This window comes from Agelaius phoeniceus, chromosome 1, assembly GCF_051311805.1.
Source record: "Agelaius phoeniceus isolate bAgePho1 chromosome 1, bAgePho1.hap1, whole genome shotgun sequence".
Taxonomy (NCBI): Eukaryota; Metazoa; Chordata; class Aves; order Passeriformes; family Icteridae; genus Agelaius; species Agelaius phoeniceus.
This window is the reverse complement of record NC_135265.1, coordinates 24,329,048-24,356,075: the sequence shown is the minus strand read 5'-3', so window position 1 is coordinate 24,356,075 and position 27,028 is coordinate 24,329,048. Positions and strand designations below refer to the sequence as shown.

Sequence of the window (27,028 nt, the reverse complement as noted above, 5' to 3'; positions counted from 1 at the left end):
TGGACCTTGTTTTCACTCCCCACAATATGGTTAAGGGTCCTCCATCTCTTCTAAATATTTTTATAAAACCACTAACATGTGAAAAAAACAGGAGCTATGGTCTTTTAATCCCTCCATGATTAATCATAGTGTCAATAGGATATTTTCACACATTTTAATTTGTAATTGTAGAATATCCAAAGCTCAGTAGAAAGGTCAGTGGTTCATAGAGAACAGGCAGCAGTAGCACCAAAGGTGTGTGCCAAGCTCTCTGCACAGGACAGACAAGGCAGCAGATCGTGTCCAGCTGTCTGTATGTGCAAGGCTGCACAGACTGGGCTCAGCACCGTGGTGCAGGCTCCCCAGTTCCAGGTTTCTAGCCTATTGGAAAGGGATATGACATTTAAGCAAGCTGAAGGGAAATGAAAAGGATTGGACCAGACTGTCACTCTCAGTGTCAAGCTGGAAATAAGAACCTGAGCTTTCTATTTTGTTAAGCATGGCATGTTGCTGAGCCCAGTGCAAATTTTCTCCCATCAGCTCCCTGTCAAAGACTCCTCTGAGGTGTCACAAATAAGTCTGGATATGTGGATTTATGGTATTCACAGCTCTTCTCCCTGTTGAGATAGAGCTGCATGGAGTGGGCTTGGCTGTACAGATGCTGAGAACCTACAGAACATATATAAATTCCCATCCCCCAAAAACCTCCTGGCTCCAAACACTTTCTCGTGCCATTGACTCCAAAAGAGAAACTCTTCACTCTGTTTATTGCTCCATAATCTGGCATGCAAGTCAATGTGCCTCTCTCTTGCTCAACAGTTACTTACATGACTTTAACAAGTGTCCCTGGTTTCCTGAGAGAAGTCTCCTCTGAGAACAGAATGATCCCTACATCCTTCCCACACTCCCTGCTCACACCCTTCCCTGCAAAAGCCACAGTAGTGCAGGGGCGCCTGGAAACAGCTTTGAGACACCCCAGGAGAGCATGGTCTGTCGTTTTTGCTTCTTCTTTTTGGCCTGCCTTGAATGTTAATCCCTTTTTTATCTCACCATTGAGGTGTTGACAGGATCTGGGTATGATGGAGCAAGTTCTTTCCTGAAGGATGTGATTTCACATCCATGTGTTTTGTGAACAACAGACTTATTAGTGTTTGACACACATGAAATTCAAGCTAAACAAATACCAAGACTGATCTATAACCTTAATCATTTCAGGGTTCCCTTTAGTGCCAGCATCCATTCATGCAGTTGCAAGAGCCAGATACTTCAATGACAAGTGAGTAGCACATGTGTTTTTGAAGGAATTTAGCATTATTTAACTATGCAGCAAATTTTATTCAAGTTAATAACAAATCTTAATGCTGTATTTCTCCTCCAGCTGCTGGATGAGTGTTGACACACACTTGCTTTATATTGTTCATGGACCTGTAATGGCAGCTTTATTGGTAAGAATATTGTTTGCTATCAACAGTATAAATATTTTAAAATTATACTAACCCAAACAAAATAGAACCTTCTGTACTATAAGTATTTTGGTCAAAACCCAGAAGTAACTAGAGGTTTTCTCTACTCAGTGTTACAAAGGACAGGCTCACAACACTTTTTTCCTGTGGGACTTAAGAGGAATACACTGCATTTATGTGACATCAATCATTTAACTGTGCCTTAGCTGGGGTGAGCTGGTTGCTCAGCATGGGTTCTTCTGGCCACTGAGCTGGTATGTTCCAAAGGTAGGGAGCTAAAAGAATCCAGGGAAAGAACTCAAACTGTGCTGTTTGAGTAGGAGGACAAGATTCCAAGTGCAGCTTGGCAATGTGCATACATACAGCATCTGGTGTGCCAGTCCTGCAGTCAGGCATGGTAACCCTGACCTTCCTGACAGGTGCAGAACAGGTTTTGCCCAACCCAAGCCCCAAGCTCATGTCATTGTGTCACCCAAGATGCACTTTCATCTTTTTATCTGCTCTTACTTGCAAACACCTGCACGGATGTACCTGCAATAATTGCCTCAGAGATCAAACAATAGTACAGTGAGTACTTGGAAAACTTTGAATAAACAACTTTCCATATAATAGCTGAAAAAAAAAAGTCTTTCTACCCTTTCTGGAGAAGCAGTCTTTAACATCAGCTATATGAAATAGCCCATCCTTCCCTGCCTTATAGGCAGTCTGTTGGTCCCATAGAATCACATTTATTGTGGGTTTATTGCTTCAATCTTGACTGTATCTGCTACTGTAATGCCAATTACCATCTGAGATAATCCATTTGACATTTATTTTTTGTCATTGTGATCCCAGCCTTTATATCTTGCCACAAAGAAAATATAAGCAACTATTATGGAAAAAGAGCAATCTTTAGCTATTTTCAAAATAAGATATTATTATTTCTATATTGTGCTTATGTCATTTCCAGTCTTATTTTTCTTATGAAGACGTCAATGTCTACAGTATGTCCTGCTTGATTTGCTACAAAAAATCCCATAGTGGCAGACTGATTCAGAAGAGCTGAGGGGTTTTAACTTGGTAAAGTCTTTCTTTGACTTTTTACAGTTACTTTCCGAAAATCTAAAAGTGAAGGTTAAGCAGAGTGAGTGAAGTCAGAATAGGATGGAGAATAAGGTTTAGATTTAATGTTGACTGGGACCTCAGAAGTAATTTATTATTCCTCTTTTCTAGTAGAGCACAAATGTAAAACAGTTGAAAGGTCTCTTGGTGTAGTTTAGAAGTGATGAAATGTTTTACCAGAGCTTGCTGATTCACTGTTCTGAAAAAATTCAACTGAAATTTCTGGTATATATATATATATATATGTGATTTGAACTCTTGAAATATCTATGGAAGTTATACACTTACATCCTTATTTCAAAAAATTAGCAGGAAAAAGAAAGTCTATTAAAGTTCCAAAGAGCCAGTGCCTGATTTTACTGTAGCAGAGTGGAAAAGAGTGATGTGGGTACACTGGAGACCAAGGGTTCTGTGATCCAGGGATGTCCACAGGGTAATCACTGAACTCATTACCAGCCTGGCTCTGCCCTCCCTCTTCCTGCAGGCTCTCAGCACATCCCACAAGGAGCTCTCTGTGAAGCCAGGGTCAAGGGCAGGTTACTCTATGATGAAATCAGATTTCCATAAATAACTGAGGAGAGAAGATGCTGAACTACTTGGTATCACTGGTCATAAGGATCAGGGACAAAATTTTCTGCCCTGAGACAGCAATAGTTGCCTGTTCCTCTGTGGGTAGAGTACCACGGGGTCCCTGCAGTCTGGTGGAGGCGAGAAATGCCCGAGGTTTTCCTCAAAAACAGCCTTACACCCCTGCTCACAGACAAGCCTGAAGCATTAGTTCATGGAGCATATTCCTTAGGGAAATTGTGTGCTCCCATAGGTCCCATGTGTCCAGGGACATGCTGGAGTTTATCCCAACTGGTAAGATAGCTTGGTAACTGTCAGACTCACAACAGAGATGTGGTTATTTCTAGGGGACAATTTGTCCACCCCATTTAAACTTCCAATATAAAAATAATATTTAGTGTTCCATGGAAACCCTGAATTTGCCCACATCAGTGTCAAAACATCCAGTGCATCCTAGAACTGACCCCTGCCTGCCTGAAGTATCCATGCAGGCTCCAAAACATGTGGAGCTGCTTAACAGATCTTTTCTGAAAATATTCAAGATATTTTCCAAGACCTGACTGCCAGGGAACTGCCCATTATAAGATACAATAAAGCTAGAAAGCTGCAGTGTATTGCCATTTATGTGTTTGGTGTTTTTATTTTGAATGTCTGTTTAATTTGAGTGCTTTCACCTACAATAGCTTTGTTTTTGCAGGTCAATTTTTTCTTTTTGCTGAACATTGTCCGAGTTTTGGTGACAAAGCTGAGAGATACCCACCGTGCTGAGTCCAACATGTATATGAAAGCTGTCAGAGCTACTTTAATCCTGGTGCCCTTACTGGGAATTCAGTTTGTTATTATTCCCTGGAGACCAGAAAACCGACTTGCTGGAGAAATATATGATTACATCATGCACATACTAATGCATTACCAGGTATGTAGCAGCTTCAGTGTAGCTGAATTGTTTGATGTTAAGCTAATTTACTCGAAGATACTGTCGCCAGTATCTTCGAGTTTTACTCTGAAGCTGAAATAACTGGGTTTTCAGTTCTTTTCCAACCATTTCACAGTATTGTATTATCTGCATTTACACAAGCAGCACCACTGTGTAAACAGAGACAAGATAGAGGAAACAATGTAATAAGTAAAAATTATCAGTTCACACTATTTCTAAACTGTGGAGAGAAAATGAGTTCACAGACAGCTTTTATGTTCCAGCATAACTTCTGTTGAAGGGCTCAAATTGACTAAAATTAGTGCTGTGACCTTAATATTAAAATAAGCAGTCCTAGCAAACTGTTGTTCAGAGGGAATGCCAACACACAAAAGAAAAACCAGAGATAACTAAACTTCATTTAAGAGTTATAATTCCATTATTAGGCAGTTTAAATTATCAGATTGACATTTTGATTTCAAAAATGCTCTGAAAATACATCATTCAGTAAGTCTAGTTTTGGTTGGGTTTTTTTAACAAAACAATCCAAACCAAAATGCATTTAAATGCTGAGTTATCTGGTTGACTGACTGGAATATATCCAGACCTATACTGACTAGGAAAGGCAGTTTTTCAATGCATTTGTGAGTAGTGGTCAACATGAGTGAATATGGTGACTAACTTCTTGCTTCTATTCATATGGAACGAGTAAGTGGAGTATTAAAGTATTTAATGCTTTAATAAGGAAATAGCTTAAAAAATAGTAGTGCTTTTTCCTTAAATGAAATTATAAATAAGGCAACCAAAATCTATGAACCCTGTCAGATTATATATCCTGCTTATCATCCTTATCCCTTCAAAACTGTGGGTGCTCCTGCTGCTGCATGGGTAGAATAACTGAAGTTATAGGTCTACTTTTGAAGTGTATGACATCTTATATTACAGTTCTGCTTAAAAGGAATGACAGCTTTGTTACTTCTATTGTTGCCTGTATTGTTACTTTTTCACTTACAAGAGCTATAGAGGAATATCTCCAAATTAGTTTTTTGGTGACAAGTTATTTGATTGCAGTTCTAGCAAGTTAGGATAAGACAGAGTGTTACAATAATCACTTTACTCTTAAAATATCTTTTAAATTCCATGCAGTTGTTGGAGAATTGCAAAAGTAATTATAATTGTCTTAATTAAAAATTCTAATTGTGATCATTATGCAACAGAAAATCACCAAGCTGAGGTTAAAATGGAGGCTGCATTGATGAAGGGAGTTGGGTGAGGGAGGGATCCAAGGCAGGAAAGTTTCATCCCTGATGGGTTCTTTCTGCTCACACAGAAGAACCCTTGACACCTCTGCGGTATAATCTTGGTGTGCTCCCTGATAGAATTTGGCATTTTGGAAGGGCTGTGCAGTTGTCTTGCTGGCTGCAGCCAACTGCAATCTTCCCTTTTCCACTTAGAGTGGATTTTTAACCGGTAATCTAAAATAAACATTCTTAATCCTTTCCCTAACATTTCTTGTATGCATATTTAAGATCGATCCCCCAGCCGTATAATCACTCCTCTGGTGCTCATTTTCTTCTAGGGCTGGTTCTGTAATTAGCAGAGATTGTGTGAGTTGTGTAATGGCTGTGTCTCCCCTCTAGCTGTTGCACTCCCATGACCCACAGCACAGCCAGCCTGTGCAGACACCAGCAAGAGTCTCTGGGGTTTTGCAGCTCATGGCATGTCAGTCATCCTGGGAAAAATTACCCATCTTTTTTGGTGCAAAATGTTATACATTCTTCATTTCTGAACAGCTTAAATGAGAAAATTTTATGCAGTTTCTAGAACAGAGAAAGAGGCAAGTTTTTGCAGTACATTACTTCTTTAAGTGAACCTGAAGGATTGATGTGTTAGTTATATAATTCATGTACACAGAAATGTTGCAAGCAAGAACTGCAGTCTATTGTAAAACTCAGAGGATTGAAGATAAGAAAAAACTTGTTCACAAAAAAACCCCCATGTAATACTATTTCTTTCAGAGAACGGTTTTCCCAGCTGAAAAACAACATGCCAGTGTTTTATTTTATTTTATTTTATTTTATTTTATTTTTCTATTTTTTTTTTGTCAACAAGCTAAGTTTCCTCTGCTGAAGTCACTTCTGAATAATAGCAGAAGTCTGGTTTTGATCTGTCCCACCCTTTTTGTGATGGTGTCATCGATGCTCACCATTTAAGCAGAAATGGGTTTTCAAATATGGTTGTATGAACAATTCACAAACACTGAATGTCTACTGCATGTGTCTTTCACACAATAGACCAGTTCTTCTTAACAGATATGAAGAACAGATCCCTAAATTATAAAAAGAATGGAAGACTGGCTTTTGTGCTGCAAATGGGAATGCATACATTTTTCCTGACCACCTAGCCAACATCCAATTAATCCTCTAAATGCAGAGGGTCATATATCTTCTCACCATCACCAATATCAGCTCTTTAGTCTCCAGAATACTGAAATGAAAAGTACACCAGGGAAGAGAAAGATATTTTAACCATTACATTGTGGTTTAACCCCAATGGCAGCTGGCAGCTGGCAGCTCAGGCCCACGGAGCCACTCACTGACTCCCTGCACTGGCATTGAGGAGAGAACTGGAAGGGTAAAAGAGAAAACAGGGAAAACTCATCAGGTGAGATAAAGACCATTTAGTAGATAAAACAAAAGCCACACATGCAAGCAAAGCAAAATACAGAATTCATTCTCACCTTCTCATGGCCAGGCAGTTGTTCAGGCATCCTCAGGGAGGTAGGGCTCCACCACATGTAAAATTACCTGGGACAAAACAATGCCAGCACTCCTAACATCCCCCTTTTTCTTCTCCTCCCACTTTACATGCTGATCATGATGCCATATGATCTGGGATTTTCCTTGGATCAGCTGGGTTCAGCTGTCCTGACTGCGTCCCCTCCCCTGTGCCCTCCTAGCCCACCCAAGGTGGTGTGAGATGAAAAGCAGCAAAGGCCTTGACTTTTGGAGGCCCTGCTGAGCCATAGCTAAAGCTTCCCTGCATTATCAACACTGTATCTATCCAGCACACACCCACAGCAGAGCCCCAGACCAGCTACTGTGAAGAAAACTGACTCTACCCTACACAAAACCAACACATCTTAACTGGAATGACATGCATGGATTGGGATGCTGTGGATGCATTGATGAACACACACAGCTATCTTATTTCACAGAGCTCCTAAATTAGGCACCACAAAGCAAACATTTGCACTCCACAAGAGCCAGTGAGTTGCAGATCTACCTTAAAGGACCTGATTTTCAAAACTTGGTCGATGATGCTGAAATCACATGAAAGATGCAAACTCCCTCGGGCTGTAAAGCATTAGGGTACCAGATATACCAGCTCCTTGCACACCTCTGGCATGAAAAAACATCTCTCAAATGCCTGAAAACTCCATCATGCTGCCCAGTGAAGACAAAAAGGTACACCTGGGCAAAGGGAATGACTCCTGTGAAGGAGTGGCACAGCCAAAGCCCTCGGTCCAGCATGTAGCTGCATTCAGGTCTCCATTCCAAGACAGAGCAAGAGAGATGTGGCTTGTGCCTGATGACCTGCCAGGGTGTCCTGCACCTCTGCTGTTGCTGGGGCTGGAACTGATGCTTCCTTCACCCTTGGAACCACTGGAAACCTTTTGAGACGTTCCAGGCTGTAAAGAGATTGGGGTGCTGTGCTTCTGTCAGAGGTTCTGCTACCAAGGACCACTACCCCAGCTTCTGACTTCTAACATTGGTCCACAGCAGAGGCCTCACAAGAAAAAAGGAAGAGTAGAAAATCAACTGCATGATGCATCAGTTAGTGCCATATATAGACACAGTTCCCCCAGAGCTCTCAAACCAGCCCAGGGATGAATAAGCCTCAGCTTTCAAGCTCCCTACACCAGCTGCCCCATTCTATCTCTAGCACCTGCAAGCCAGGTTTTTAGAGGCTGTCAGGTGACATAAAATGGCACTGTCACCGTGGAGGTCTGTGAGGGAGGGATGGAGGAACAGCCCCTGAATCAACAGCAGTACACAAGCAGCTAAAGCTGCTCTTCTCTATCCCTCAGTGACTGAGGCTCTAAAAGTGTAAGTCTACCTCTAATGAGAAATTAAAATGCTATTCACCATAACAGCCTTGGTTTTTATTGGCAAATGAGAAGGGTTTTTTTCTGCTGAACAGAAAATGATCACTGTCTTTTTCTCCACAAGTGAGATCCTTTGTGTGCCACTCAGCAGCTTCCAAGCAGCCCCCTCATGACTGCAGCACCCACCCTGCCAGGCAGGAGGATGCAGCTCAGAGGTGCCTGGGCTAGTACAAGGATATTTTGAATCTTTAGGGCCTGGGTTTGGACTGCATATATATCCACACTGCCTCCAAGATTTAAATTCAGCTCTCTGTGCAACCTTATACAGAATAAAATTAACCCATTTAAAAGTAGTCTGTTAAAAATAGTGAGAAATTTCAATGTATTTTAGAAAGTATTCATTCCATCTGTTTCTCAGTTTAAAAGGAAATAAATATCCTCTGTAATGCCAAACCAGGCAGAAATATTTTCTCCTTCTGTTCAAACTTAAAGTTACAGGACTGCTTTTGACAACATAAACATTTTTTCTTTATCTTCTGTTCTTTTTTTTCTCCTTGAATTATTAGTAGTTTAAAACCTTTTTAATATTCTAAACCAGTTAAGGTTAGGGAAAATATATTTTGTAAGCTGAATATAAGAAAGTGGCAATTTTATATGAAACTTTCATGCAAAAAATGTCAGTAATGAAATCTCCATAGGGAGCAGGAGAAGCAAAGCACAAGCTTTGGTTGATGGGATGTCTCTAACATTTTGCTGCTGTCTTCAGCCCTCTCATGACAACCTCCCCACCTCAGTGCCAGCAGAAACTGCACAGATACGTTCTTTGCTTTGCTTATTTTTTTTCATGTAACATAAATTAACAATTCATAGCGCAGTCATTTACCTCAGAGATGCTGTATGGGTGTGCTGTGAATGAAGGTGGTGAGAAAAGCACTGCTGTTTTTCTCAAAGCTTTTTATCTCTGCCAAAATGAGAGAGGTGGGAATGGGATGCACTTCTACGAACAACCTCAGCCATGCTTTTCTTTTTTTTTTCTTTTTTATTCTTTTTTTTTGCTGTCCATTCAGCTCCAGGAGTGAGAAGTAAATGGACATGGAGCAAAATCCACGTAGAGAATCAAAAACTGATTTTCATACTATGACCACCTGTACATTATCTTCTAATATCAGTAATGAATATATGACCCCACTAAAATCTTATCAGCTACACAGTGTATGGTTGATTAGGTTGGGGCTCTGGACATGGTCAGGAACTGCAGGAATAAGTGCACCTGTATATGCTTTCTTGGTTTAATGGAGACATAAGCTCGAATAAAAAAGTAGAAAGAAGTATGAGAAACCTATGTAAATTTGTAGTATCTGCAAAGGTATTTTTTATTTGTTCATTTCTAACGTGAGTAAATTACTCAAACTTCTTTTCAAGACACTTATGTCTTCTAGGAGAATGAGATAAAATTAAATACCAGTCAAGCAAAGGATTCACTTAGACCAGTATAGTCACTTAAACACTGGAAAAAACTCAAAACGGTATTAATAAAATAAGGCATGTGAAGGTCTGAGAGCTGCTGTCTCTGGACAATCCCTATGGCATGATTCAATTGAAAGCCACATTCATTTGTTCTTCACATAGTTTCAGAAATAAAGAATTTCAGAGGAAATCATTGAAGGCCCTCATCCGAAAATAAATATATTCTTCATTTCAATTTTCAACACCACAGTCAACATTATCTAGCTGGGAGCACACAATATATCACAGGTTAGTTTAACAACTCCACACAGTGGCAGAGAGATAAAATTGACTTAGACATTTCATCCTCAGCAAAAGTTGTAGCCTGAGCAAAAACCAGTAGCAGTTAGAATTTGGAAGATATGTGTCAAAGAGATATGAGAAATAACCCATGGGCCTTAAATTAAATAACTAACCTACATGTAGTCTGTCACATGTTTTAATAGATCCACTGTAGAATTATGTAGTCTGTCACATGTTTTAATAGATCCACTGTAGATCATCCCAAGCCCTCCTGGCTCCAGAGAGACAAAGCTGGTGTCCGCCACTGATATCTCTGTGTCTTTACAGCTGAAGATAACAATAGCCCTCTGAACTATGGGAAAAACTTCATGTATAAAAAGAAGAACTAGAACAAAAACTAGAAATAAAACTAGAACTAGAAATAGAAACAGAAAGAGAAATAGAAATAATAGAAACAGAAAGAGAAATAGAAATAATAGAAAGATAGATGGCAGAGTCCAGAGAGCCATAGCAGATGGAAGAAGAGCAATGGGAAAGATGGAAAAGACTACAGAAAATAATTTCTTCAGCAAGAACATGTACAACATGCATGGCCTCAAAATAACAAGAGGGCAGGTGTGCTTTCAGCTCACTACAAACTAGAAGAGAAGCTGAAAGGGATGTGAGGCATCACTCCACCTTTATCTTTTCTGTCTGAAGTTGACAAGACAAAACATTAGTTAAGGGAACTGCACTCTTGAATAGCAGAAAAGTGGAGCAATTGCAGGATGTAACAAAAGAATTCCAATTCCATGCAGGAATTGAAATGGAAAATGGCTTCACTTCAATAGTTCAGTTTCAGTTTCTGTCTTAAGACGAAGTGAGGTTCCCACATTCCCCCTAAACACTCTCACTGAAAAGCAAACTTGAAAAATTTTCCCAGCTTCTTTCTCTCCCCCTGCTTCTTTCTCTCCCCATGCTGTCTTCTGATTTCCCACACCTCATGCAGACCATCCCTGAGCATCCCTGCTCCCAGAGGAGATCCAGATCCACCTGGTTTGCCATTGTGGCTGACTGCTGCTAGTGAAACCACATTTAGTAGAATAGCAGACCCCTGCTGCAAGGGTGCCCAGTGCAGTTCAAGAGCAGAGGTTGTGCCCAGCTGTGCACAGCTCAAACAACATAGTACAGGCTGTGATCAACCAGCACACTTTCTACCCTTGCAAAAATTTTGATTTAGGAGTGTTTGGTCTGGCAAAGTCCTGCTTTAGAACTGTAAAGTTTTGTTTGAATTTCTGGAGCTTCTCAGCCCAAAACTTGTGGACAAACTATTGTGTATTTCTTACTGTATGGTGGGATTTGAGTTTTTTGAAAATACTCACTGCTTTACCAAAATATAAAAAAAAAAAAACCTTTTATTTCTCACTATGTTTACCCTTCATCCTCATCCAAAGTGCTGTTTCATGTTGATATTTGAATTTATGTAAAATTAAAAATTCTGCATCAGAATAAATCTATTCAAGAAAAATAATTGTCACTATTGAAGTGGTCAGCACTTGTCCAAACCAGCCTGTGTATCTCTATATAAGCATTTTGTTAAAAAGTGATTCCTTACTCTGTTTGAGGTGCAAAATATGCATCTGAGAGTCCAAGGCATTTTGCAAAGCATTATCTACAATTCAACTGGTAATCATTTAAATGAAGGTTTTATAGAAAAGATACAGCTGTAAAGCTCTTCAAAGCAGCCCTTGGGAACATAAGCTGCATTGCAGTTTTTCCCTCAATTTCACAAACTGTCATACATCTAGTTGATAATAACTGCTTTAAGTAATTTAAAATTAAAGCATTTGGCTCCCAGTGATCCTATGTAATGCTATTTTAATAAGAGTGAGTGCAGCTAGGACATGGACCAGTGTAACTACATAATCCTGAATGGCAGGCTCTCTGTGCAAGAATTTTATCTCTTATTAGTTTCACACTTTGCCATCTCATATTCCTGCCTTGGCCCTGTTTAATCTTATAGCAGTAGTGAAATGCTATCTGAACAACTCTGGTGATGATGAAATTAATTTAAAGCCATTTACAACCAAGCTATGATGTGCAGTGTCGGTTTTTTTCTACCTCCCTACCCTCTAACTCATGTGCTGTGGTAGGTTTTTTCCTTTTTCTGGCCACTTACACCTCTTCTCATATCCTCTCCATCCATACCAACATACCAGTTCACTTATCCTGACATACAGTTCAATTTAAAGCCTTCCTGGGACAGCTGGATTCTCTGTGTCTGACACTTTTGACTGGAGAGCTACACTCTGATGAGTGAGTGACAACATATAGGACAAAATTCCTGTACCATCTCTTCAGCAAAATCGGTGGCAGTGTGGTTGTCCTCTGTAAGCAAAATGCATACCTACCTTTTATTTTCCTTCTCTACATCTCTTATATATAAATAACTTCATAGCCATAACAGATAATCTATAAAATATAGTAATACTAGGGGAGGGACAGTAAAACATTATGAAAAGACAACAAATCCATTTAATAGCACACCTGTGAAAGATGGGGAATGTCTGTGGTCTGTGATGCAGAGGAAGTGGATTAGTGTTTTTATCTTGTATCCATCAAGTCCAAATTTACAAAACATGATCAAGTTTATATATTCTGATCCCTAAACTCTTTCCTTTTCCTTCTCTTAGGGCTTACTTGTGGCTACCATATTCTGCTTCTTCAATGGTGAGGTAAGTACATGAAATGCAGAAAATGAGCAGAACCTGTAAAATAGTCATCCTGCTGTTCATTAATGCAGATGTGAAGCACGTCACACTGCAAACTTTGAAGCCACACCTAGTTACTTTTACTCTCTACACACACCAATGGTGTGCATTTCTGACAGCTCTGTGCAGAGTGTGACTGGAATATCCCTGAGCAGATTAATCAGCTCTGTTACCATTACAAAGCAGATGGCACCTAGTGAGGTACAGGCATGACACTCGCCGTACTATCTGCCAGTTTGAGATGGAGGTCTGTGTAAAGGAGAAAAATGCTTTACACCCCTTCCTGCCCCAGAACAGCAGGAAGAACTAAAATACTCAATAAGAAGCAGAGAAGGCATTCAGAGATCTGTCTGAAGAATGCAGTGGGGAGCTCAGGCCAGAGCCATGGCAAATCCATCCCTGGTAGCACTGTCAGAGGTGGAGGAGTGCAACTGCTTGAGGTCCTTTGAGGATTAGCACTGGCCTTTTTACAGTCAATGTTTCTTGTGTAACAATTGAGAAATAAAAACCCTTGAGGCAAAGATCTCTCCCAATCTCTTACAGCTGGATCATATATATGAGTATACACATACAGTGGGTTTTAGATCCACTTTACTGCTATTTTTTACAAAAAATAGCAGGTTAAAATATGTCAAGAACCATTTAAATTTCTGCAGTAAGAAATTCTCCAAAGATGGTTGGCATAAAAAAACTTTTTCAACACATCAAGAGCATTCAACTGTAGCAAAATAAAATACCATGTATATCTTAGCAAAGCTAGGAAGTCCATTAAAAAGTTCACTTTCAATCCAGAGCAGATGAATTAGATACAGAACAAACCTTGTGATGCTAACACTCAGTAAGTAAAGGGAGACATTTGTGCTCCTGTTTATCCCTGTATATTATTAGAAACCAGCAAATTTCATGTAATGACTTGACCACACTGATGTTTTGATAGAGACTGGAAGCAGGCTATCTTATTGATAAGGTGTTACTGGCTGATTTGATAACATTCAGGGTAGCAGAGAGTATTAAATTCTGCCACCATTTGTCAACATCTCTGTACATTTGCCTCTGGCTGGCTCCCTGTGTAAATGTACAGAGAAACTGAAGAATAAAAAGGACGAGAGGCCTCAGCTGCAGTTCTGTAGCATGGCTCCTCAGGAGGCAAGACAGAGAATGGCAAAATGTGAGCAGCTAATCACAGCAGAACCTCACACAAAGTGAGAGCTGTAAAGATCACACTACAGAGGTTCACAGTTTCATGCATCCAACTAAACAAAGTTGAAGACATGTACAACTCTTTTCCTAACACATTTCTGTCCCCAGTATCTGCAGGCTACTATCACCTTTCTCCTTCTGCTTTACTGTCATCACTCTGACACAGCTGAATATCCATGCCCTGGAAACAAAGGCAGACTTCTGATACTTCCTAGTATGGAGGACCTAGAGACCTCACCTACCAGCGAGGCAGTTTTTGAAGCATCTTCTGCATATAAGAGAGACTGCATCACTGTGTACAAGCAGTACTCCAGTGTCTCCTCCAAACAATGTGTTACCCCAAAATCCTGGTCCTGAACATTGCCTTCTTCACTCCTCCCAGTATCCCCTGCATTTTTTTCAGATTAGATTTTGCAAAACAAATTCCCTTTATGTTTTATAGCTTTACTGCAAGAGGTTGATTCTCCATCTCTAATGAGAACACCCAGATTTGTCTAGATTAAAGGTTGTAGCAATGTTAAAAATGAGGAAAGGTCACAATAAAATGCACTGAAAACATAAAGTGTCCTAAAGTACATTAGTTTCTTAGTTTCATCAAGTAGCTCTAATTCCAAAGTACTTTTGGCAAAGCTACAAAGTCAGAAGAGCATGCCCACTTTTACAATCCCAGAAATACAATTCTCAAAGTATGCACTAAGGAGTACATCTGAAGCATCTGCTTACCAATATGCATGATTGATCCTTGGTAGAGCAGCTGATTAGAAACATGGATCAAAGTCAGGCAGTAAAAACAAATGACTGTGAGGACACAGGTTTCTCAGACTTGCTGAGAGTGATTTTATTGGTGCTTAGGTACTTTTCACCATTACAGCCATTTTCAAAATCATTGCATCTGCTTCAGATTTGCAGATTGTCAATGGCAGGAGTGCTGGGAAAACTTCTCATTATTTTCTTCTAGGAAATTTTATTTAGGGAAGCTTTTTTTAGAATTTCCCATTAAGGTGAGCAGTGTCAAAGATGACACCTCTCTAATACAGACTCAAGACAGTTTGGTGCTACTTGCAGCAGCACATTACCCATGAACACCCAGCAAAGTTCATGCACTAGACTAGCTGGGCTGGGCTGGGCTGGGTTGGGCCAGGAGAGGATGAAAGGTTTGTGATCCTTTCTTCCCATTTATTTCTGCAGTTACACAATCTATAGATATATAAGGCACAAAACCTATAGATAAACAGCAACAGACTAATGCCAAGCTGATATTAGGGCCTTCCAAAGGGAGCACTAATCTGATTTTGACCAAGAAAACTGACCTAATTTCCCTCAATCCTGGTATACAGAAGTACACAGACCAAAGACACAGTCTGGTCTTCAGTCATGATATAAGATTCTTTCCAAGCTGCTGCATACATCTGCTGCCATAGAGGCTAAAATTATTTCTCATGAGAAAATTTAGTGTGGGGCAGGGAGATTAATTTTAGTACTGCAGAAGCTTGGCTAATCTGGGATTTACTTTTTTCCTACTGGAACATTTAACTTCAAGACTGAAATACATGAAGCTTAGCCAGGACAAACAATGCTAAACTCAGAACCACTTTAGTGTGTTTTATAGCGCATTCATCACTACTGCCTCCCTAACCTCACTTTAGTACCATGAGCCCATCTATAGACAGAAATCTAAAAATAATAATTAAAAAGCTGTACTAATGTCTGCATTCATCTGGAAGAACACATAAACAATGTTTGTTTTTTTACTTTCAAAATGAAAAATCTTCTTGTACATTTTGATATAAAATCTTGGTGTCCAGTAGAACTGCAGTTTCTCTGTCCAACAGCAACAGTTTTGTACAGATAATACAAGGTCTCTGCAATAGTCTGCTCACCAGACCACATTTTCAAGCTTGGGATTGCTTCTAGACTGCAAGGCTGGACAATAGAATGGAAAGTCTATTTGGGCAAAAAACAGCCATGAATCTTAAGTGCCAATGAGGTGTGAATGGCTAATAGAGAACTGAACAACCTTTAAAGTCTTGAAGACCTGAGTAAATAAACTTGGGCTCTTCACTGCTTCAGTGGTTGCTTTCTTTTACCTGCCATCACAGTGGAAAGCATGGCAGGCATCAGTGTGTGCCTCGTGGTCCCCAGGTGCCTCCTCAGTCATTAATACATCGTGGTTGTGCATGTGATTTTCAGTAATGCTGCTTACATATTTAAAATCCATGCCTGAATGGTTTTAGTTGGCACTGAGTTATGATCATCTGAGATTCTTGGAATCGTGGCAGAAAACTAGATTAGCAAGTTCTACTCAAATGCAGCAACTTGTACAATCCATTATCCATTTGTGGCCAGATCCTTTTGTACAAACAAGCAGCTCAGCAGAGAACAAAAAAAAGAAATGCTTTGACCTTGTGCTCTTACTGCTCTGTGGAGCCTTTTAGACTTTTATAATTGCACTTCTGATCATGGGCTGAACTGGAAGGGATGTGGCTGTTGTCTACCCATCAGACATACAGTGTAAGCATCACTCCCTCTGAAGAAGAAAATTATAAGCTCCTCTTGACAGGCCCTGTAAGACTCAGGGACATGGTTCTTCCCTCTCCAGTCAACCACACTATCACCTCCAGACCTATGGCAGACTCCAGTTCACCTGAGAGCATCTAGGGAGCTTATCAGGAGCTTCTCACCTGCACAGCAGCTCCTCTCCCCATGCAAGAGCAATCAAAGTCTTGGGGTCTGTGCAGGGGGCAGGGGAAGGAGAGGGCTAGGAAAGGAACAGAAAATCTCTAAGAGTAGGCTGTTGCTGCCTTCACTGAAGATGCTGATATTAATCCAAATGGATGAAGTGCTGTGAAACGCAGACATGGTCAGCCTGGGGCAGAGGTGAAGGCCAGAAGTGCACAGTGGCTGGTGACCATGGTGCAGTGGAGGAGAGATGGCTGCAGGCAGGCAGAGCCACTGTGCACACACAAGGTTTCTGCATCATCCTCCTTGTATCTGCCATAGATGCCCCAGTGAGACATGGGGAAAGTCACTGTCCTAGTACTTCTGAAGATTTCTTCTTCCACTCCCTCCCCATAGCTTTTGGGGTAACAAAGCTAAAATATTCATACTGTAACATCAAAAGGCAATTTTAAAGTGACTAAAATCTTTACAAAATTTAACTAATGTAATATGTCTGTATCAAGTGCTGCCACTGCATTACTCTTTGACCCAGTAATTCTTTCTCACTAATAAACTCAGGTGATAGTGTGATAAAACATCCCCACATGCAGCTATTTCACTTTAATTTTCAACATTGGCATAGTAAACCTTGCTCAGAGCCCAAGTAATTAAAGTTACATTGTGACCATATCCCTTTCCTGCGCTCAATATCTAATTAACCTCCACAGAGCCATTTGGTTTTTTCCTTTATGTGTTCAGAGAAGGTGAATAGCAATACACTCTCCAAATGACAAACAGTGCCCACCTCAGCAGGACCACAGAAACTTTTAGACTCCTGTCATCACAGTGCCTTACTTGCACCTGCCTTCCTCTTGAGGAGAGGGTCATTTACATCAGATTATTGTGCCAAACTGCTGCTATTCTCACTTTGTGTTGTTCAGAATCACTGATCTAAACAAAAAGAGCCAGGATTTGCCCACTTTCTGCTCATGTCACAAAATTATCAAGAGCTGCCATGCATGGACATGCAGCTGGAGAAGACCTTCTTATTCCCTGGCAAGACTCAATAGTTTAAATCATTTCCTAATACCATGTATAACACCACTCTTAACGTAAATGTTGAAAAAATATCTTATTCTTAGCAGATGATTGTTCAACGTTTGAAATCCTCTATGCTATGCAGAGGGCTAAGACCATTCTATAATTTGTGAGCACAAAACCTGTTCTTAAATTACCAGAATAAAATCTCTGTTTAGCTGTCCTGATCCTCCAACTCTTTCTACAAAATTATTCCTGGCAAGCTCATGAAGTGTATACTTACACTTTGCCATTCATGGCAATTCTCATTACCCAAGGCTGAGCTTCTTCAGGTATCAAAATGCATTAGTCTTTTCAGGAGCAATAATCCACCTGCAGCATCAACCTTTCCTTTTTCCTTTCCTTTCCTTTCCTTTCCTTTCCTTTCCTTTCCTTTCCTTTCCTTTCCTTTCCTTTCCTTTCCTTTCCTTTCCTTTCCTTTCCTTCCCTTTTCCTTTTCCTTTTCCTTTTCCTTTTCCTTTTCCTTTTCCTTTTCCTTTTCCTTTTCCTTTTCCTTTTCCTTTTCCTTTTCCTTTCCTTTTCCTTTTCCTTTCCTTCCTGTCACAGGTGTTTGTATTACAACATTATATTATTGTACAATATTATATCTTATTGTGTAATATTGTATATAAATATATATTGTATATATCGTATATACATATTATATATGTACACATTGTATATATATATATATATATATATATATATATATATATATATATATATATATATATATATATATAATATTATTGTACAGTACAATATTACTGTATTTGTTGCCTCACTCTAACAGCGTGTTTCCCTGGCAGGTCCAAGGAGCTCTGAAGAGGCAGTGGGCACAGTACAAAACGCAGTGGGGCCAGAGGCGCCGAGAGCACTGTTCCACGCGATCTACCTCCTACACGGCCACGTCCATCACTGAGGTCCCTGTGTACCTGTACCACCACGATGCCAACAATGAACACTTAAATGGGAGATATGCAGAGGACTCTGAACTTGTTGCATTAAAATCTGGAGACACGTCTGCCTAGCTCAGCACCAGCCACTGCAAACACATTGTTTCATGTTCTGCTTGTGAGAAAACTGGGGAGAAGGGTGGGAGTGTGGAAATCCAAGATGCTGTGTCAGAGTGCAGGCCCAGGCAGAAGGACACATCCTATTCAAACCACATCAACCTCTGACAGCAATGATGTTGAGGGAGTGTGATGCAGACCTGGAATAGCATTTCTTCCTGTGCATTGCAGAAGGGAGTGAACATGGACCTGCCCACCAGGCTCTGTAATCTCCACATCTCCTGATATCTGTATGAAGTGACCATCTGACATTTGTAACAGCCCCAGGTAGCCAATAGCAAATAGGAAAGAAAGAACCAGTATGTGGCAATTGGAAACTTTCAGCACTTTTTGCTTTTGGTACTTTTCATTAACCCTAGATTTTAAACCATCAACTTTCACTAAGTGTAACTGACTTGGAGTCATTCATTTTTCCCTTTAAATGAGCTTGATGGCTGCTTAAAAGATTTTGCACATTGCAGGAAAAATCAACCATATGAACAACAGAAAGACATTCCAAAGTATTGAAATCTTGATGCTTTCCAAAAAATGCCACAAAATAATAACATCCCCAAAGGATACCCCAAAATATTATCATCCCTTTAGCAGGGGCATAAAGTAAATTAAGGTGAAATAGTCATTGCATACCAAGATCTCAAACACCCTCAGAGATACAAATCAATTCTTCAGGCTTAATGACACAAGTCCTGAAGGCATCTCAGAATAGATTTTGTTTAACAATACTGGTAGTTCAAGAATATTTATTTATAGGAAAAATTGTCACCCTATTACTCTAGCCAGAAACTCATCATTAAGACACAATTCTCTCACTCTGAATAAACTGTGAAATTAGTTTGGGAACTATGTTTTATTTAATAGGCATTCTGAGTTGAGTGCTAGATGAATACTTGTCTCTGTAATAAATTTGTGATCATGGCTGAAAATGTTCCCATGAAAGAAATCAGGAATCAATACCTTAGCACGGGAAGCATCCACTTTTAGATCTGGTTGCTCTTCTGAGTTCCTAATCATGACATAGTCTTGCCAAAAAACTTTATGATCTATTTCTACTTCTATTGAAATTAGCACACAAATCCCTGTTAACTTGGATGAGCAATGAACAGCTCTCTTCAGTGTTCAGGAATGAGTTACGCAATAGAGTTCAGTGTAGACTTCAAAAACATGAGGCCATTTCCTCCACAGTGATTTGAAACCATTTTTAAATGTTGTATCCAGCCAGGCTGATTTTCCTTCCCTGACACAACCAGACTCAAAGCTTTACCCTCAATTTGTAGATTTTAAATGGAGAAAAAATGTACATGTCTAGCCACATGAGTCACCACCTCACTGGAAAAGTCCCCTCCAGGAGTGAGTTCATGAGGCAGAGCTGTAAAGCCAGCACTGTGAAAAGGGACCAGATTCACCCTGTCCATACATGAGGCAATGCCTTGCAGGGAGGGAGGCTGCTCTGTTTTCACCACCAGCACACCCACCAGCTGTGCACCATGGCACATTGTCCCCAGAATGAGGAGGAAGCTGCCGGCTCTGCCACTGTAGAACAAAGGAGGAGCTGGGGAACAAGAAGGAGCTGTCTGCTGGTGGCGCAGATCATCACATGGTCAGTCCAGTGGAACGCTCACAAGGAAACACCATCATGTGTGTTTGTTCAAGCCACATACCTATTTTTCAGACTTCAAGGAATACAAAGACAGTTATTTTTTCAAACAACAGTATTTCTCATATTGCTGTTTCTACTTTCACCAGTGAACAATACGAAATAGAGGAGCCAGTTGTTAAAGACAATAAAGTGGCTCTGCTATGAATCTGTATTATTCTGGATAGCTTTGGGGCGCACTGCACTTCCCAGGAGGGCTGCAAGAAGGCATTCCTGCTTTCTAAAGACACAAATGAGCTGATTGTAAAAGAAATGTGCATAATATAGAGAGTTTAATAATGAACATGTCAGTTTTAATAATGTAAAGTTTACAACATGTAAGTGCAAGTTGTTCCACAGTCAGCTATGTTCATGTAGATGTACAAAATGGAAATGCTTTACCATTATACTGATTGTTTTCTTTCTTCTATAATGATATTTTCTTGCTCTGTTTAGTAGAGTGCTCTGAAAAGTCACATTCAGAATCTGAGGTTTAGGATATTGTTTGCAGCTTCGGTGTGCTTGTGTCAGTCTTTATGGAAGTTTTGGTTTCAGTCAAGGGATGATGATTTCACAAAAAAATTGGTAAAACATACACACTGACTTTAGGGCTGTCATCACATTTGGGTTTTGTAGGAAAGGCTGAGTTTTAAAGGTACTTACTGAGTAATTTCTAATCAAAATATTTTCCAATGGGAAATGCTATTTTTCTTCATCTCAACATGGTTTGAAATGCCATAATTGCACACATAAGGTACATTTTATTCTCTGCTTTATAAATAGCACCATACACTAGTGACAGTAATATTGAGAATGCTGATACAACCTCAATAATTCCGATTATGACAATAGGCTGATTTGACTCAAATAGATTTCACAAGAACAGCAGAAACATATAATTAATGTATCAGTGTATCAAAAAGTATGGAAGGAGCTGACACTTGAATCAGCGGATTCAAGGTGTATTTTAAGAGGAAAGCAACCTCACATTTATCACCTCTGCAGTACCTGCTTCCTCTCAAACACCACACCCAACACATGAAAACCCAGTTTAGTGAGCATTTGCTCTTGCAGAAGGTTTTGTGTGGTTGCTCTGAGCAACCAAATCTATCAGGAAGATAGATTTAGATGGATGCTGGTTGTAATGCTTTATGAGATACAGAAACACAGCACAAATTAAAATATTTGTTGTGGCATGGGATGTTGAAAGTAAGACTTGATTTTTATTTTATTTACTTAATAAATATATTTTATCTGAAATAAAAGAGCAACAAAAGTACAACAGGCAATTTTCTGTGTATTAAAATTGTTAGCAATAATGCTACCTTAATTAAAACGCTACAGAGTGCTCACATAGCAAAATAACTCTGCTTTAGGATAAGAACAATCCCGCAAAAGTGGTGAATTTCTGTTCTCTTCTCCCATTCTTTGCCAGCCTCAATAAACAAGATATGAGCAGACTTACAAAGATGGATATCTGAAACACTGAAAATGTGAAGGTACCTACATTTCCACTGCTGGGAATTTTCAAAATTTGGTGTGTCTTTGTGAAGCTAAATACTGCTCAAAAATTTGAGGATTTGTAACCTAAAAGTCATTTGCGCTGAAACAGTAATTGATCCCAAGGTAATGAGAATCTGCAGTGTGAACATGCCCCTCTGCTCTCTACACAACTTTTTATGTATTTCCAGATGGATCCCAGATCTGTATTTAGGAAACCCTTTACTGAGCATTCAGAGCATAACTGAGAAAATAAAGTAAATCTCAGCATCACAAATACAGATCAGTATGTTGCCCTCATCCTATTAAAGAACAGCTGTTTTTACCTGTGAAATCAAGTGCTGAGAAGGCTCCAATTGCTGAGCATGTCCTACTGCTGCAGGAAAAGGGAGAATTGGGGTGAAATGACAAACCAGGTTGTGGTACTTTGAGTCTCAGGAAACCCAGATCAGCACAGTCAGCACTGGGGATGATTTAGGCCCAGCTCACCTGCCTTGGCATAAAAACCATTTTGATGACCTTCTGAATTCCTGTCAAAATTTATTTTCCATTATTTCATAGCAGCAAAGATGGGCACTGTGCTCTGCTGGAGCAGGAAAGATTTAACTCTCCCTATATGCAATTTAAGATTTTCTTCATAATCCAATTTCAGGACCTCACAAGCCTATCTTTAAAAGCAACAATTATCTTCAACCAATTTTTAAAGGACATCAGCACTGATTTTAAGACTCTGGTCCTTTTTCTCTCACTGCAAGCAAAAGCAGCTTTGAGAAGTGACCACAAAGGTTACTTTGTGTAATGCACAACGTGTGCCCATGTGTGACTACATGCAACTCTCCCACACCCAAGTGCTGTGATGTTGGTTTGCATAATATGGTCAAAGAGATACAGCTCCTTCCCTCATGTGCTTTGCATTTCTCTCCCCCTCTGTATCACTATCATAAGATGTGTTTATTTCCCATCCTGTGCTTTCTACGCATTTTCAGAAGAAACCTTTTTCTTTTACAGTTTGCAACTTATGCTGACTTGCCAAGATGTACTCACCAAAATCAGATTGGAAAATATGTATTTTGATCCAAACCAGGTTATAGAATTCAGGTGCTTGACCCACACTGTTTTTTAAAAACTACCCACTGAAATTATGGAAATGGTAGGTGCAGATTTAAAACTAAGTTAAGGTAAAAGTCTGGGCACACAAACCAAGTATCTTCAGAAACAGAATAACATCTTTTTTACTTTTGACAGAATACAATCCTGTTATTTAAACACTTCTTTAAAAAAATAGAAAAAATCTAAATAGATCTTGTGAAGTTGAAACTTATACAAAAGGCACCAAAAAACCCACAACCATCTGGAAAGCCTAGATAGCATGCATACATATGAATATATGTACAGTCAACTATTATAAGATATGTGTTCAGGTAGAAAGTGACCCATCATCCCAAAATGAACAAAATCTAAGTTATGAGTGGGAGAGGCTGCAGGTCAGAGAAGCCTTGTAGCCTCCAGTAAGTGCCATTATGCTTTCTGGGGACTCCATATGGAACACAGAGAACCAGAGTCATCCATTATCCCCTCCCATCCCAGATGTGCTCATGATGGGAATGAGCAGGACCAGAGACACTGGCTGCACTGCATTTCTCAGCTTCATAAACCAGCGCTGAGCTGATGAAAGGAGCGGACTGGGAGATGAGCAGGAGCAATCTCTTTTCCACCTGCATGGTAATGCTGGGTTACCTCCTTAGCATAAGATCCACTGTTGTGAAGAGGACTGATCTTTGACCAGGCAGCTCCTTGGTATGGAAAACCTTTTAATTTCATTTTACCCTTGGTAACACAGCAGTAATTCTCACTGTCTTCAGCAATGTGACTAGAGGCAGGACTTCTCCCTCTCTGATTTTAGAGGTTATCTAAATATCAAGCTAATACTGAAAATGCTTGGTGTAATACAATGTCACCTGCATATTTGACATCAAAAATTCTGGTTCATCTGTATTATGCTACATATAGGCACCTTAAGGTTACAAGATACTATTTTTTATATTTACCTTGGTTTTTCCAGTAAAATGTTTGTTCTCTATTAGCACCATGTTTATATATGTTACATGTATTTGACAAACTTCACTGATTACTTGGCCACTAACATATATATTTACTTGTTAAATTTATAAGTATAGTTGCTTATATGAAAGGCTTGGCATGTAACAACTTACAGAAAATCAAAATTAAAAGAATGCAAAAGGCCCTCCCAGTCCATTCTGACCACACAGAAAAACCTGAGAAGTGAAAACCCCTTGTATCCTACTCTCCTCTCTTATTTCCTAGTTATTTCTTTAGTTTTGAGCAAAGAGGGCCAATGTCTTAGGTCTCTTAGGTGCAGAGACAGCATTGCCAGTATAGGCTTACACATGGAAGGAATTTATATAAAATAGCTGCCTTTAATGAGTCTCACTCTACAAATGGTCAGAGCCCATATTCTGCCTGCTGCAGACTGTGTAGGCAAGCTTAACAAGTTCAGGCCCATGACACATGAAGAGGAGATAGCTTAAGAAAAGTTTCTTCATATTATATTACCCTACAGACATTTTTCTTCTATTACCTTTTGGCATATAGCAAATATTTAACTCCCAAGGGCCCAGCCACCATGCTCATGATTGACTCTCCAGCAGCAGAAGGGAGCTTCCCCCCTGGGGAGGCTGCAGCTTTGAACTGGCAGCGCTGTAGAGTCTTCATAAGAATTATCGTGAGAGCATATCCAACGCAAAGTAGCCTTCAATTTTGAAAAAAGAGACTTCAGAGATTTTTCATTTTAATCATCTGTTGTAAAATTTCTTCCCTGTGAGCCATTCCTTGGGAAGCCAGAATTAGAAAGGATGTGGAAGGACAAGAGGTTGCTCCAGATGTGCCATCACCTACACAGGTACTGCCACATACATGATGTATAGTTTGTCACAACTTGTCAAGTTTTGGTAAATGCAAAAAAAAAAACCAAAAAATAGATCATGTTTCTCATTTCCAGCTATAGCCCATGTAGAAGTAACTTGGTATCAACTTTTTTTATACATCAGGATGTCATGAGCAAAGAGCTCTGTTTTTCAGACATTTGTTCTACATTGCACAAGTACTAACACTCTTCAGTGCAGAATGGTGTGTTACCAACAATGCACTTTGGCAAAAGCAGTGAATGCAATCAGGACAAAGAAATAAAATAAATATATTTGATGCTCAGCATATATAGTCATCACAAATTAGCAATATTCCTTCAGTAATCAAAACACATACAGTAAAGTCTGGAGAGAATTTGAACAATTCCATGGGCACATAAGAAGATTTCCCTTTTTATTTTTTTAATAATCTGTGTCTTCATAGAATATTACCATATGTTCATGGTAGGAAAGTTTTATGCAGTTAATTTTTATTAGGTGATGCTTGAAATGTATGGTTCACAAAATTGAAAATGTTTGAAAATGCAGAAAGACTTCCCATGTTGACAAATCTGAGGCACATTCATAAGCCAAAAATTCATTGTTCATGATTGATATTAATGAAAAGACAATTATAATTGTATATTTTTTTAATATCCTTCTCTATATATACAAGCCAAGATATTCACTATCTGCTTTAGTATTTGCTACATAGTGTACAGCCTAGTGTGCTGTTCATAAGCTGCACTTTAGTATCTTTGTAAGAAGGTTTTCTGCATGTGGTGAATTACAGCAAAAACATGAGTAAAATCTCAACCTTACTGAAATCAAATCTGCTGTAATAAGGATTTCATCCCTCACAGATCCTGTTTTCCCAGTATTAAAGGCTACTGATGGTTCAGGGGAAGAGGTGCTTGGTAATATCTGTAACAGCCATGTCTCCCACAGGGGCTGCAAATATGTGGGGCTGCAAATATGTGGGGCTGCTCTCATCTTTTCACTCCATTCCCCCAAAGAGCTGTGGAGGTTGATCAGAGAGCAAGGCTGGAGGGAACAGTGCAGAAGTTAAGCCTTGCCCTGACATTTCCTTTCACCAGTAAGTACAGGAGGATGTAGCTCTGGAAAGGGTTTTCAGAGACTCTGGAAATCTTGGTCTGCTCCAGCCCTTGGGTAAGGCAGTGCCTGGTGGGATCCATGTCAAGGTCAATGCCAGTCAATTGCCCTTTATTTTTTACATGTTACACAGAAGTGGTTTAGATGCAATTTCTTTAGTGTAGAACTGAACCTTTGGGAAATTTTGGCTTTGTGAGAGGCTTCTTTTTGCAATTAAAGTCAGACTCATTTTAAAATCATTGGAATGTCCTATTGTTAAGATATTGTGATACAAATGAATACCAAACCACTAGTTCTTAAACAGTTTGATAACCCTCACTCCTCCCTCAAAAGCTTTCTGAAAATCTCTGACAGCTATGAGCCAGTAGAATAATAGCGTTAAAGAAATAACTACAAAATCAATCAAAAACCTGTGGTTAAGGCACTGGACTGCATGGACTCAGCAGACTTATGTTTGGGTCATGTCCCTGCCACAGACTTGCTGTGTGGCCCTAAGAAAATGATTGCAAACCAGGTGCCAGACTCACTGAATCCACTGAAACTTCCACTGACAGATTTAGGGGCCTGTACTCTAAATTGAGACTTTTTCTCCAAGCATGTTTTCATTGGTGAAAATTCCCAACCTGTCAGACCATTTTATTATAGATGCATCTAAACTGTCTCTAAGTCCTAACCAATGTTCCCATAAAGGTCAGTGGGGAAAAGCTGTCCCTCCATCCCTGCAAACAGCATATTCCTGACTGACCCGGCTTTCTGTTTTCTGACAGGAATTTTGTATCAAAATCTCCTCCTTTGCAGTAGTGCTCAGGCATGAGCACTAATTTCTAGTTTCTTCCCTCTGGTTAGTGAATTTTTTTGATATATTTAAAACATTTTAAAGAGTTAGAAGGAAATATGCTCAATAATATCTTCTGAAAGAGTCCAGACTTAAGAGAGTCCTCTAGCATGTCCTGATGTAGAGACCACACACCATACATATATTTATACATTCACATACAATGCAGAATACCTGCATAGACTCTATACCTGTAGTTCCAGTGATCTGACTGGGGTTTAAGTGATGCAATTTCAGCTGTTGCTGGGCAGGGAGGTGATTCAGCTCCTATACCTGATGCAGTGCTCCAGCATTTGCTGAAAGGCGGCTACTGGGCTGAGGCATGGCTGACATGTTGTACATATGTAGCCTGGATATATTGCACATAATTTTTAAATGTCCA

General features: G+C 39.7%; 1 protein-coding gene across 3 annotated transcripts in view; it reads left to right on the top strand.

Annotated features, from left to right (window-relative positions):
• Window positions 1-21,556, top strand: part of CALCR (calcitonin receptor) — a 161,557-nt gene extending 140,001 nt beyond the window's left edge. For all 3 annotated transcript variants that reach the window (XM_077174933.1, XM_077174943.1, XM_054635778.2), the window contains exons 9-13: window positions 1,195-1,255; window positions 1,358-1,424; window positions 3,808-4,026; window positions 12,556-12,597; window positions 18,378-21,556. In XM_077174933.1, coding sequence (XP_077031048.1) covers window positions 1,195-1,255; window positions 1,358-1,424; window positions 3,808-4,026; window positions 12,556-12,597; window positions 18,378-18,599 — 611 coding nt within the window. In that variant the 3' untranslated portion in view covers window positions 18,600-21,556. The remainder of the gene's footprint in view (window positions 1-1,194; window positions 1,256-1,357; window positions 1,425-3,807; window positions 4,027-12,555; window positions 12,598-18,377) is intronic.
• The last annotated feature ends 5,472 nt before the right edge of the window (window positions 21,557-27,028 follow it).